At 41.4% G+C, this 13,584-nt stretch overlaps 2 protein-coding genes across 3 annotated transcripts in view; both read left to right on the top strand.

Annotated features, from left to right (window-relative positions):
• Positions 1–7,168, top strand: part of ash1l (ash1 (absent, small, or homeotic)-like) — a 32,201-nt gene extending 25,033 nt beyond the window's left edge. Inside the window, exons 23-27 of one of the 2 annotated variants that reach the window (XM_083981890.1) lie at positions 314–452; positions 580–752; positions 997–1,163; positions 1,807–2,299; positions 4,653–7,168. In XM_083981890.1, the coding sequence (XP_083838016.1) occupies positions 314–452; positions 580–752; positions 997–1,163; positions 1,807–2,299; positions 4,653–4,744 (1,064 nt within the window). In that variant the 3' untranslated portion in view covers positions 4,745–7,168. The remainder of the gene's footprint in view (positions 1–313; positions 453–579; positions 753–996; positions 1,164–1,806; positions 2,300–4,652) is intronic. The other variant, XM_083981891.1, reaches the window with a different exon arrangement.
• Positions 7,169–8,066: 898 nt separating this feature from the next.
• lrrc71 (leucine rich repeat containing 71) lies at positions 8,067–13,403 on the top strand (the record flags this gene model as incomplete). Its single annotated transcript, XM_083981511.1, has 16 exons — positions 8,067–8,133; positions 9,487–9,627; positions 9,753–9,860; positions 9,996–10,071; positions 10,185–10,259; positions 10,463–10,531; positions 10,630–10,789; positions 10,885–10,968; positions 11,107–11,181; positions 11,822–11,926; positions 12,027–12,090; positions 12,186–12,259; positions 12,369–12,392; positions 12,488–12,596; positions 12,978–13,072; positions 13,281–13,403. The coding sequence occupies 16 exons, from the start codon at positions 8,067–8,069 to the stop codon at positions 13,401–13,403; spliced, it is 1,449 nt and encodes a 482-aa protein (XP_083837637.1).
• Positions 13,404–13,584: the final 181 nt, after the last annotated feature.

The following is a 13,584-nucleotide window of genomic DNA, read 5'->3' on the forward strand; positions in this document are numbered from 1 at the left end:
CTCTTCTTTAATGTTTTAACAGTTAGGTCAAGTGTACTTACTTATTTGGTTTGTATATTATAGCAGTGATGTATGATTTACCTACTCATTCATGGCATGTAGCCTAAAAGTTGTCATGAAAAACAATACTTCATTTTGTGCATCTCAGTGTTGAAGTGAATGTAACTCAAAGTTGTGCTTGCTATGCAGTCTCCTTTCCTTTAAATTTGATCCTGTCCAAACTTTGGACAGAGACGTGTCAAAAACAGTTAATTTCAGCTGAAGTTTCCCACTGTAGACAACTAACCTGCCAGTTTCTGTGTGTTGTGTGCAGGTGACTGTGTGTATCTGATGAGAGACAGCAGACGAACACCTGAGGGCCAACCTGTCAGACAGTCTTACCGTCTCCTGTCTCACATCAACCGAGATAAACTCGACATCTTCCGAATTGAGAAACTCTGGAAGAATGAAAAGTAAGTTCAACAAAGATCATGTACCGACGGTATCTGCTAGTGAGAAACGTAACAGCCAAAGTTGTAATTGCCTGTGATAGTGAAGGCTTCATCAAGTTGTCACCCTGTATCTGCTCAAACTCTAAAGGGGGGAGAGGTTTGCCTTTGGCCACCACTACTTCCGTCCTCACGAGACGCACCATTCTCCATCGCGGCGGTTCTACCAGAACGAGTTGTTCCGCATGCCGCTGTACGAGATCATCCCCCTGGAGGCGGTGGTGGGAACCTGCTGTGTCCTCGATCTCTACACTTACTGCAAGGGTGAGGGAGAAACACTGAGAAAAAAATCTCTGCATGTGAATGTGTGTAATTATGAATAAGAAGTAGGACGGTGCTGATAAATGAAGGTTAACACTCCCATTACGTCCCATATCTCAACTTGACAGGCTTTAACCAACACACAGCAGAACAAATCTACAGACATTTGCTCTTCAAATATTTCACGACGTCATAAATTGCAGCGGTTCTTGGCTAACGCACAGTTTCTTGTCTCATCTTCACGCAGGGCGGCCGAAGGGTGTGAAAGAGCAGGACGTGTACATCTGTGACTACCGCTTGGACAAGTCGGCTCACCTGTTCTACAAGATCCATCGTAACCGCTACCCGGTCTGCACTAAGCCATATGCCTTCAACCATTTCCCCAAGCGGCTCGCACCCAAAAGAGACTTCTCGGTGAGAGTGACTGGGATCTGTTACTGATTTCTATTACATTGGTATTTAGGAGTAGAGGTAATATTACATCCCTGAAGCAGCTCATTTAGCTGGTGAAGGTGTGGCTCCCTAGAAACAACAGTGAGAAACCTCATCAGCTTATTGTCATTTCTCTAGGCCACATAGTGAGAACCTGCAGGGAAAACGCAACCAAAAATCTGTTGTAATCTAGATGCCTAATTGTTGTTGCATGTAATTTGGCAGTGATGTTATTATGTCGGCAATTTGTTTGACTCATTATGCTCAATGTAAGTTGTAACAAGGGATCACGTCATCACATGCAGCTATCTAAATAGATAACGGCAGTTCATTTACACTGCAGAGCTGCTTCAAACAAGTTCAGGACTATTCAGCAATATTGAGAATTACTTTTACAGATGGTCAAAGATGCTTACATAAGCTAAGATAAAAATACAGAAACAATTTACAATATCAAAAAGAAATATAATTAAATGAAAAAGATAAAACTCATAGATAGAAGAACAGAAATTAGACATTTAATTACACATAAAAGCCCGTTTTAAACGGTGGGCTTTCCAAATTAATGTGATGTGAACTTTTTGCACTGCTTTCATTTTACAAACATTATTTTACATTTTTGCAGCCTCATTATGTCCCTGACAACTACAAGAGGAACGGCGGTCGCTCAGCGTGGAAGAGCGAACGACCCAAAGGAGCCGGAGGATGCGAGGACGACGGCTCTTCCTGCGACCGCGGCGACGACTTCCCACCCGAGGCGGAAGACGGGAGAGGAGTGGAGGACGACATGGACATGGCTCCGGAGGATCCCGAACTTCTTTCAGCGAAGCCGAGAAGAGCGGAGCGGGAAGGGGGGGAGGGAGAAGAGGAGGAAGACGAGGAGGAGGAGGAGGAAGAGGAAGGGCGGGAAGCCGATGAGCGCAAGGACCTGGAGGACGGTTCCACCGAGAGGATAGGAGAAATGCTCGAACTCCCGTCCTCCTCGGCGTCCTCACCGTTACACCACCCGGTGCTGGGCCGGCGGGAGGCGCAGAGGGAACGACTGAATAAAATTCTGCTGGATCTGCTGCACAGAACGCCAAGCAAGAATGGTGAGGGACCGGGAACAAAGCAGGGGGGTAGGTCAACCAATAAGTGAGGGTTACATTTTCAGATCTTTTTGCTGTGACATACTGTTTGAACATTTTTTATAATAAAGTGTGTCCAAGCAAATTTCCGTCAGTACGATAAATAGTAATAAATAGTAATGTTCAATTCAACCTTTATTCCCACACTGTACAGCCTACCCATGACACCATACATAAGTTCAGTGATGGGGCCATTTAATAATATTATGTTTTCTTCTATGTTAGATATGTATCATGAAATTCTACCGACGGAAATGTGCTTTGACGCACTTTACATTTTCTCTTCTTCTCCTCAATGTTTCAGTCCGTTTACATATTGTGACCAAACCCATGTCTTCTCACTGGCTAAGTTTACATGCAGTCAATATTCGGGTTAAGGTCAATATTCCAGTTTCTGAAACATTCGGAATAACCCGTTTACATGCATGAGCAAACAGGGTTATTCCTGTAAACATGGTAATCGTAATCAATTGGGATATCCCGATCAAAACAACGATGCATGGACAATGTCATGGCGCAACGTGTGTCATTTTGTATCCAAAAACAACAACAACGAAACAACAATGTAACTTAGTTTTCGCTCACCTTCTTGTAGATCTCGCTATCCCGGTACTTTCTACCGTCTACAAAAGACATGATGTTCATGTCGTTCACCACTTATGAAGTGATTTGTTTCCTCCTCGCTCCAATGTGTGGTGTTATCTTGCGTTTCGCCATGCGTACAACTACAAGTAGTTCCTGTACTCAAAAGACCAAGATTCCTTGGAATAAAACATGCGCAGAACACAAATTAATGTTCCTTTCGAAGGGGGATATACAGGCGGATATATACAGTATATACATGGCCAAATACTCTGGTTAGAAAAGGAGTAAAGGGTCATTTTGGGGTTTTTAAAAACCGGAATATGAGCATATTCGGGTTTTTCAGAAGGGTTATTGGTGTTTACATGGCCGTGAGCAACCGGGTTATGCTACTATTCTGGTTATGAAAGGTTTATTGACTGCATGTAAACGTAGTCGGTGATATGCTGCATTAAAAACCACAATTAGCAATGACTTGACCCTGCTAACAGGTGCTGCCTGTGTAGCCAAAGCCTGACACGGGTTATCTAAACACATCAGTGAGCCAGACTGCTGCACTTAGTTTTATCTTTTCCTCATCACAGTTAACAAGTGCAGTCACCGTACACCGCCCTGCTGCCAGCACCTTGACGATAGTGCCTACAAATACTTCATATTAAATGCTCAGCTGTTGCTGAGAATTATAGAGATTGTTTAGAAACTTTTTTTAAAGAGTTGCATCTTCAGAAAGAACGATTGAGCTTTAGTGCCACATTGACTAAATAAAAAGTTGTAAGTAGTTACAAAGATTTAGAGGATCAAAAGTCTTATCACATAAAGGGCACTTCCTGCAGCTGCTTCACACTGACGTCCTTTCATTGGCGCCACCATGCCGTGTCTTCCAGCATAAAGCAGCTGCAGGAAGTGCCAAGAAAGGGTTTGCTGACAAAGAATAGCAAATGAGCAGATTGAGAAACTGTTTGTGTTTGGCTTTTTATTTGTGGATGAAAATCTGGAGCAGCCACAAAAGAAGTGTCCTAACACTTGGAGCTGAGATGAAGAGTGGAGGAAGACTTGCAGGCTCACTATAGAGTCTGCCAGTAAACCTGGAACTCCGTTAGCGCTTTTAGCACTTAGGTCCGTGGTTAACAAAAGCTTAAGCGAGTTTCAGGTTTTGTTCTATTAAATAAATCACGTCAGTAAATACCCTACTTGTGAATTTTGAAGCTTTTACGTGTTGCTAACAAGTTGCTCAATACGACTACAAACCCTGTCGCGGACATTAAACGTCATCACCCCCGGACAGGCCAGAGAGTTCTTATGTATGTTATTTTATGTTATTTATGGGTCTTCAACCCATTCCCCATTATACAATGTTTTCAAAATAAAGTGGCTGAAATCAGTTGAAAGCTTAGTGGTGGTGACGTCAGTCATGCGACCGTGTAGTAGTCCGTTAAAGCCTAACGGGAGCTTTTTACTTTTGAAGATTATCTCTCTGAACAAAACTTCTAAGTATCATAAACTTGTGTTTAGTTTATTTTCTGACATAATCCAAAACGCAATGCAAAAATCCCATTCACTTTCTTTTCTGGGAACCAGCGCGATGCTAAACTTCCGGGTTTTGACGTCGGTCCCGGCACACTCTGTTAGTAACTGTTAGAATTAGAAACACCGTTGCTCAACTTTACCTGTGTCATTTTTTTTTTATATAAAACACTGTGTATCAGCTGTTTCTATTCAAGCCTCTAACCCCCTCTTTCTCTATTTCTGCTTACCCCAACAGCCATAGATGTCACTTATCTCTTGGAGGAGGGGGCAGGGCGGCGGCTACGGCGACGGACGCTCGGATTCGGTGATTTTGTCGGGAGGAAATAATGTCGCGACGTGCCTGTCAAGCATACTGCCTTTCACTTTGTGAGCACAGGGGCAGAGAGTGGAGAGAAGAGCAAGAAGGGAAATGAGCGTTGCTGGTTATCTGACCATTAAGGAACCGCAATGCATCCCTGGGGGCCTCTTCCAGTTTACCTCTTCCAAGACTGTCATCTCATCTCTGAGAGGGTGGAGGGGGTTTGGAAGCGCTGACTCGTGGCAATTTCAGCTTTTCAAGAGGTTCTCAACGAGCACGACGAGAGAGCTGACCCAGACTTCTTGCTTATTTAAAGTAGTATGATGCAAAACCTGTTTTTTTTTTGTTTTTTTTTAATGAACATAGGAGAAGTAACCCATGCACTTAAATGCATTGAACATTACAGACATGGGCAGTTGTATTCCACTTAGCAACCATCAGAAATGAAACAAGTGGTACTGAATGGGGGTGGGGGGGTGGATAGAGGGGAGGGGGTGGTGAGTCCTTTCAGTCAGTGGGAATGTGAATGCTGGAGAATTGTTCCCCCTAGTGGGACCTAGCTGCAATGACAAAATGTATCAGACGAGAGAAGAACAGCGCTGGGACAGTGTGGGGGGGAAGCGGTTATAGTAGAGGTGTTGTGCGGTGTGTTCAGATGCTGCTCATGAGAAAGAGAACAGGGGGTGGGGGTGGGGGGGGTGAACTGCACTTTTGGTACCATGGATATTGTGAAGCTCTGTGTAATGTATCTATAATTAAAACACACTAACACTCACAGTATTGGATGATGCAGTCTGAAAAAAAAAAGCGAGTTAAAAAGTCTATTATCTTTTCCCTGTTATACTGTAGTAACTCATTTAGGAACAGAAGAAGAAGAAGAAGAGGCCGGGGGTGTGTTTGTTTTTCGAGTAACGGGAGGGGAGAGGGGGGTTGAGTGTGCGCTTTTGTCAGTCAAAGTGTCTTGTTGAGGTTTTAATTTTTTTTATTTTCTTGTGAGGCAGTCAGCTTCGCCCCTCTTTTTTGAAGTAACATGATTCACCAGCTTAACTAAATCAGGCGTGCGGGGGGGACAGCGGCTTTAACTGTAACGCCTTACACAGCCGTGCTCTCCGACTGCCTTGCGTGTGAGTGTGTGCGTGCGTACACACTTACTGTGTGTCTGTACTCTGCCAGATTTCTTGAAGATATACCTTTTTAAGAAAAAAAAGAAAAAAAAAATAAGGGCTCGATGGCAATTAACAGTTTTGAGAAAACTATGGAAAAACAATACTTAACATGAAATGTATCGTGACGGTCATATTTTCTTATATTCTGTGAGACGGGTGGGGCGGTGTATACTGTATATTGGGAGGGGAAGGGACTTAGGATCTTCTTTTTTTTTTTTTGTCTTCGGACTATGTTCCTGGTTGCCATGGAGAATGTTTTAAAGGAAATAGGAAATGTGATATTTGATGAGATTTCTTTCTTTTCTTTTTTTTTTCCCCAAATGCCTCTGCTAAAAAGGGACAGCCTGCAATGTCCCAGTGCGGTAAACTGACAGTGATGAGACGAGAATGAGACACTGACGGAGGGAGAGAGGGGACAGGAAGCTGTACAGTGCCAAGTTATGTAAATATATACACTTTACATTGAGGAGTGTCTCCAAAAGCAATATCTTGAAAAATGGATTTTGTTTATTATTGTACTGTACAGGACTCAGCCCTAAATGTATTATGATTATTATAATAATGATAATATTATAATTTCTTCCGTTTGTATTACTATAATGAAGACACTTAAGCTCGGAGGAAAAATGATTTTTTTTAATGTCCAGAAAATCTCACCGTAACTGTCCTGACGACATAAAAACTTAAGCTGAGTTTTTGTTGCCTATAAATGAAATTCATCTATGTACTGCATGAGCGAGAAGAATGTCAAACGGACACAGAAGGCATTGGGACATGACAGTGACTCAGCAACGACACCTTTGTCACTGAATATTGTTAATAATATTACTTTTAAGGAGAAATGTACTCCTTGTCTTTTGCTGCAAAGTGTTGAACACTAAAAAAACAAACCAACATAAAAATGTTATGATATTTTTAAACGGTGACAGTAACAAAAGTAAAGCTGTCAGCCCAATATCATGTTATTATTTTTGTTTTTCTTTCAAATAGGAAATGGTTCAGTTTTGTGATAGCAGTCATTGTATGATGCTTGTACTTGTATTTGTGTGGTTTGTGTGATTCGTTTAGTTCTTTTTAGACAATCACAAAATAAGATGCAAGCATTGTAAATGGCAGACTGGCGGACATTTTGTGATGTGTACAGTTTGTCAAAAAAAAAAACTTCTTCCACTCGTTAAAAGTTTGTAATTATGATTCTTAAGTCATGAAAAAATGCTGTTGGTTTTTACTTTTTGTTTTATATTTGTTTTTTTGTTTGTTTGTTTTTTTAATAAAAAGCACTACATTATTGTGAATACACATGATGCTGTCTGCTTTGAATACTCTTAATGTAGCTTACAGAAATCAAGTAGTCCAGCCTGATGACACAAAAAAAGTTTTTATTTATTCATATCCTTAAATTGAGTAGAATTATAACATGTATACTGCACATGTTCTTTTAAATGTTTAAGACATGAAGCTGCTTCGGCCAAAGACAGTGGGCTGTATAGAGTGAAACATAATGCAGGGATGGAAAGAGTCTTGCTAATGTGATAAAACAGGTAGAGCCTAAAGGGATTCATGATAATCAGACTGCATTGCTGTTTAGTTCTCACTTTCCACTTTTCTTCTGGATGGAAACTGGATGTGGATTTTTAGGAAGGTTCATCTCATTTGTCAAGTAGGATATCAATATGCATTCACACACGTTTTGTCAGATTCCGTTTCATTAGAATCAACTATTAACATACATTTAAAGTTATACCTAAATTGAGCCGTAAAACAGCCTCAAAATGTATATTTTTTAGGATAAAGGAGTTGGCTTTCAGGGCCACCTTTACTTACCTCAGTTCCTAACGGTGAATCGAGAACTCTCGCGATATTTCAGAACTTGCATCGTGGAAAGTGTCGCTATAAATGCTGCTGCTGTTCCTTCTCATCGTTGTCATCACACCAAGTCCTATCAACTACTTAGGTCTATCGATGACAAATAAATAAACGTCTGTTTAAATTATCAAAGAAGTAAACGAAGACAGAGAAAATAGACTTTCAGTCACTTCAGGTCAAGTCTCGCGTTGAACTCCTGGTTGGGTTGGGACCTCAGGGTTGCCATGGTTACGATAATGACGCTCAGTCTTTTAGCCAGCGGCACAGTGGAGGTAGCTGCCTCATCTGAGGAGTTGAAAATAACTTTTGCGACACAACAATGTCTAGAAAGAAACACGGGAAAGACAAAGCGGACAAGGCGAACGCTGAGGATGAGAAAAACACAGGTTAGAAAAGTCTGTTATCATAAAAGGCAGCTACGTAGCTCCTTCACCGTTAGCACGCAGCTAGCAGCCATTAATAATAAAACACCCCTTTCAGTTGAGCTGAATTAATCTGCAGGGATCCAGACTAACTTTTTTTTTCTCGGGGCACAGCAGTGGCCCTTAAAACTTTAGGAGCACAAGTAGAAAATGTAGGGACGCACACTCAAAATACACCTGCAAAGCAATCTGAATATAGGCTATCCTTTTCATTCATGACCCTCACACACATTGGCCTGGCCTGCCACCTAGATGCCAGATTCATTTTGAGTCGTCCCTTCGACGTTTCATCAGTGTTAAAAAAAAACATGATAAATGAAAACTTGCACTAGTCTCAAATTTTAGGGGCAAAATGCCCCCAATTAGGGGCAGTCTGCAGCCCTGATCTGTCAATTATATTTATGCAGGTAGCCTAGGTTTTTAATGATACAACTGTAATACTGTAACACAACATCCTTAATCAGTAGTGTGGTTTGAGTGGGACAATTTTCTGTATTCAGTGTCTATTCAGAGGCATTAATGTCAGAGTATAGCCTAGTTATTTTAAATGCCCAAAATAAAGGTATGGATCAGGAAGAATGTCCCATTTCAGAAAGATGTACAGTATATAACATTATACTAGAATTATGAAAAAATATCATGAGTCTTCAACAATAACTCCAGTGATGAGCTGCACATATTGGTGAAGAGTAGATGTGTTTCATATCATAACATCCATGAAAATGTTGCTAGGGTACAGACTAAACATCTTGAGGCACTTTTAATAATATCTTATCTTATCTTATGAATGCATTAATACATCATGTTAATGTTACAGCTGGTGCACTTCATTTCACTTTACTTTACATACTGCTGGATAGATTTAACTTCCCTGCAGGATCAATAAAGTCTTAACCTAGAGGCATTGAAGCATTCGCCCATTCATTAGCCTCACTTGTAACATTGTCACAGTGGACTGTGGCCTTAGTAGAAGATTTAAGGAATGAAATAACCATTCAAACTCACTTGCAGTTGAATTAAAGGTATGACATGGTACCCCATGGTTCACTTTGTCTGAATTGATTATACGTAAAAGTGAGACATTTCCATCAGATGAATGAATGATGAAATGATGAAAAATGAATCTCACCTTTGGGGATTTATAAAGCCATTCGTATCGTATCATATCGTAGCTATAAACTCTGGCCTCTTTTGTTTTTAGGACACACTCCAAATGAATCATCACCTGGTCAGACCTTTGGTAAGTGACTCTATCAGGCTTCGTTTGGAGACAGCTGAGGGTTGTATGGCTAATGCTTTGCACCCACTATCACACAGATGAGTATCAGTGCTCAGGCAAAGTGGAGACTGACTTCCCCAGGCTGTGTGCCCTTCTGGACATAAAGGACATCCCAGCTGTCGGCAATGAGCACCCAGCAACCCCCTCCATACTGACTGACACTGAAGGAGGGGTCACAGGTGAAAAGCAGCTCAGAACAGCCTTTGCATAAGAGGACATTAAAGAATTATGAACATAAAGTATAATAATTATATCTCAGTTTCACTTGACTTCATTAACATATTAACATTAACTATGCCTTTAGGAAACAGGCAGTCCCACATAAATGCTGCATCTCTCTGGTCCAAGCCACGCCTCCATGTGGAGCTGGAGAATAAAGACCCCCTCAGCACCAGGAGCATTAAAGTTTCAGGTAATAAGTAACACAAACCAAACACCACAGAGACATGTTCATACAGTAACATTAGTTCACATTATCAACAATGTTTTTTTAAACCATGATATAATGTAGTGTGTATCTTTTTCTTTTCTTTTTAAATGTACCCAGGATGGAAGGTGAATGAGCAGATTGGCAGAGTGCTGGAGAAGATGCTTCCCTCCTTGAGCCAGCTACAGAGCCTCCAGTAAGCAATGAGCTGCTGCACAGAGGTGTTTCCCCTCTTTCATGGAACAGGGTTACAGCTCTTACTGATATTTTTTTCTGTTCCTGTTTGTTTGTGTAATCACTGTGTTGCAGGTTTTGGCAGGCAGGACTGACAGATCAAATGGTAATCTCCCTCACGAACACAATATCACTGTGCTCCAACCTCAGGTGAGTGAATCCTATTGTCGTTCACACTGCCGGTCTTTGTTTTGTAGCTTCCTGCATCACAGTGGGTATAAATGAATCTTGGGTTGGAGAATGGGAAACTAAATTTGAGGGGGGGGGGGGGGGGGGGGGGCACCACAGAATGAACATTATCAGCCAAGCAATTAGGCTTACTGATCCATCTCCTACTCTGCGTTCTTTGTCAGAGTTGTGACATTAGAGGGAAACCCTCTTCCAGAGCACAGTTTCCACCATCTTCTCTCTGAAGGCAGCGTGTGAGTCACCAAGCAGTTACGCATTTCACATAACTATACAGAACCCGTTCAGAAACACAAATGTGTCTGATCTCATCGTGTGTGTTTCTTTGGTCAAGCCTCACACACTTGTCTCTGCGAAATAACCGGATCGGAGACGAGGGCGCTCGTCTGATCGGGGACGCACTCTCGACAAAAAGCTCCTCTAACAAGAACCTCCTGTCACTCAACTTGGCATTCAATGGTATTGGTGATGCAGGTGCTGCTTACATCGCACAGGTACTCACACCCGACTGTATATAACCCCCTATATCTTCTCCTTTTTTGATCAGTGACATATAGCCTAGTGTTCATCCTTTTTTTTTGCCTCTCAGGGTTTGCGGTTGAATCGGGCTTTACTCCTTCTCTCACTGTCCAACAATCAGATTGGAGACTCAGGAGCCGCTCATCTGGCTGCGGTATCCATTTACATGAAAGACTGTAACCAGAGATAATGCATTTAAATCAATGGTTAAGTTGTTTTAAATTATATTCTTCTCACTGGATTATATTTTCTAATTTAATAAGTATCCACTGCACACTGCCTCCATTTGCAGATACTTGGTCAATTTTCTCTAACTCATGAAGAAGTTGTGGAGAGGAGGAAGCTGCTTCTGGAAAAAGCACAGTCCGTAAGTGTGTGTTAGTTTCTAACATTAATATTCATCCTCATCACTAAATGCTTAAGTGTGAGGACTTACTGACGATACTTTCCTCAAACCAAGACCCTCGAAGAGACCAATTTTCCCAATCTGGGGTCTAACATCTGAGGAAGAGCCGTTGGTGCTCGAAACGTCATGTAGCTTTAATAATGACTTGATATGGATGTGGAGAAGTTTTTTCTTTTTTGTGAGAGTTATGTTACATTACGTTGCCTATACTTGTACCTATAGATATCAGAGAGGCCAGCTTGCTAAGTAGGAAAGCTCAAATCATATCTCCTAGCTCTGATCAATGTTGCACTTGTCTCCGCACTGCTCAGCAGCTCTTCTTTTCAATGTCTTCTATAAATATGGATGTCGTATACCAATTTGATGTTATCACTTCTTTTATTTCAATAATTGATTATCTTATTATGATTCCATCTCATTTTAATGCATTTCATTTTACATCAGTGCTTTTAATGTGTTTTAGTGTTCACTTACAGTAATGTCTTTTCATGTGAAGCATTTGGTGCATGTAATTTCTTGCAATGAAAGGTTCCACACAAATCGAGTTCATCATGATTATAATGATCATTATTTGTATTATTACTATTGTTATTATCTGCAGCCAGCTCAAGGAGTCAATCCTGACCAAACAGCTGCTGACCAACTTCCCTCAGTACCCAGCAGCACTTCACTGAGCGTCAGCAGCAAAGGCACCTCCAAAAAAAAGGTAAGACTTCAATGTTGATGTGATTCCAGTGTATTTAGTTGTATTTGTGTGGCCCATTTATCTTGAACTTTGGATCTTTTCGGTGTCTGTTGAATAACAGGAAACATCCAAAAAGGACGAGAAAGCAGCCGCAAGCAGAGACAACCCGAAGTCGAACAAGAAATGTAACAGCCTCTGTCACAGATGAACACTTGTTCCATTATCCTCTGACAGCAGGGGTGTTTGTCTTTTCACGGCTGTCTCTCTGAATTTCTTTCAGCCTCTGACGCAAAGGTGCCTCAGAGTAAAGGTGGCAAGCCGGGGGGTAAAGACAAACAACTGGCTGCACAGGAGGTACCAGACACATGCTTTCAGAATCTGTGTACCAAACATTATTTGTGTCTTAACATGCAAAACACATGAAGGACTAATGATATTTTTACTTTTTTCTTTTTTTCTGCAGGATCCAACTGCTGGCCTGAATGAGGTTTGTCTGATGCAATGTGCTCTTGAGCCGAAATAGCGACTGTGATTTAAACTTTGAGTGCTCTGTTATGCACTCGTTCACTGCTCCATCGGCAGGTAGAGCTGGTGGAGATAAGGAACCCCCTGCTGGAGCCGTCACTGCAGCACAGGGACGGACAGCTGTTTCTGCCCGGAAACGCCACTCTCACCTCCCTCAGCCTGGCAGGTCAGTAACTGTGGTGTGAAAGAAAAAGGGCAAAAGGCTGGAACATTTCTCGTTAACGTGTTTCCAGCACAACTACAGCGTGACGTTTCAACTCCTGACTAATGTATATCATCAATTTTAATGTGAATTCCTCACAATCAGCTTGCAATGGTTTCTTTCTCAAGGTCATTTTAATATTACATGTGTAACTGTAGATTACATTCAGGGAAATGCTGCATTTTAAAAAGAGATTTATTTACAGTGGGTTAATAAAAGCCTTGTTTATTAAAATCTCTTTGCAGGCTGACTTCCTCCCACAGCTCTGCACAAAATAAAAACAGTAAAATCTTTTGACGGCTTTTGAAAATGAATATTAAATGGTTCGCTTGTTTGTTTGTGTAGGAAACAAAATAACAGAGAAGTCGCTCCCTCTGTTCCTGACGTCATTAGAGATGCAGGAGGGCGAGGAGGGAGGCCTCCTGCGTCTCTGTCTGCAGGTTTGTTTCACCATAATGTTTCAATGTGGTCAGTGGTCACAATTCCCCATTATAGATTTATCAATTTTAATGTAGAGTTATATAGCCATTAAAGTCGAATGTATTTGAATTTATGTTCCCAGTGTATTAGCAATTTACTACATAAACATTTTATGTGATCTAGGAGTGTGAAGACAATTTGTATGATGATTTCTGTTCTGTCTTTCAGAGAAACCGCTTCCCACTAGAGTGTGAGTCCTATGTGAAGATAGAGGAGCTGATCGCACTTAGACATCAGAGAAAACAGAGTTCTGAAGCGACAGAGGAGGAGGGGCAGGGGGCACAGCGCTGAGAGATGTGCAGGCTTGTACTGTATGCCTGTATGCCTTTGTTGTATAACAATAAAAATGTATATTTTGCCTTGAGAATTATCAGTAAAAGTCCCGTGGTGCATTCAAAGGCCATGGCTGAAACAGAGACTTTAATATGCAATGCAGCACATTAAAATCCAGATGCCTGTTTACAGATCCATT

Source organism: Trachurus trachurus, assembly GCF_905171665.1.
Source record: "Trachurus trachurus genome assembly, chromosome: 11".
NCBI classification, from domain to species: Eukaryota; Metazoa; Chordata; class Actinopteri; order Carangiformes; family Carangidae; genus Trachurus; species Trachurus trachurus.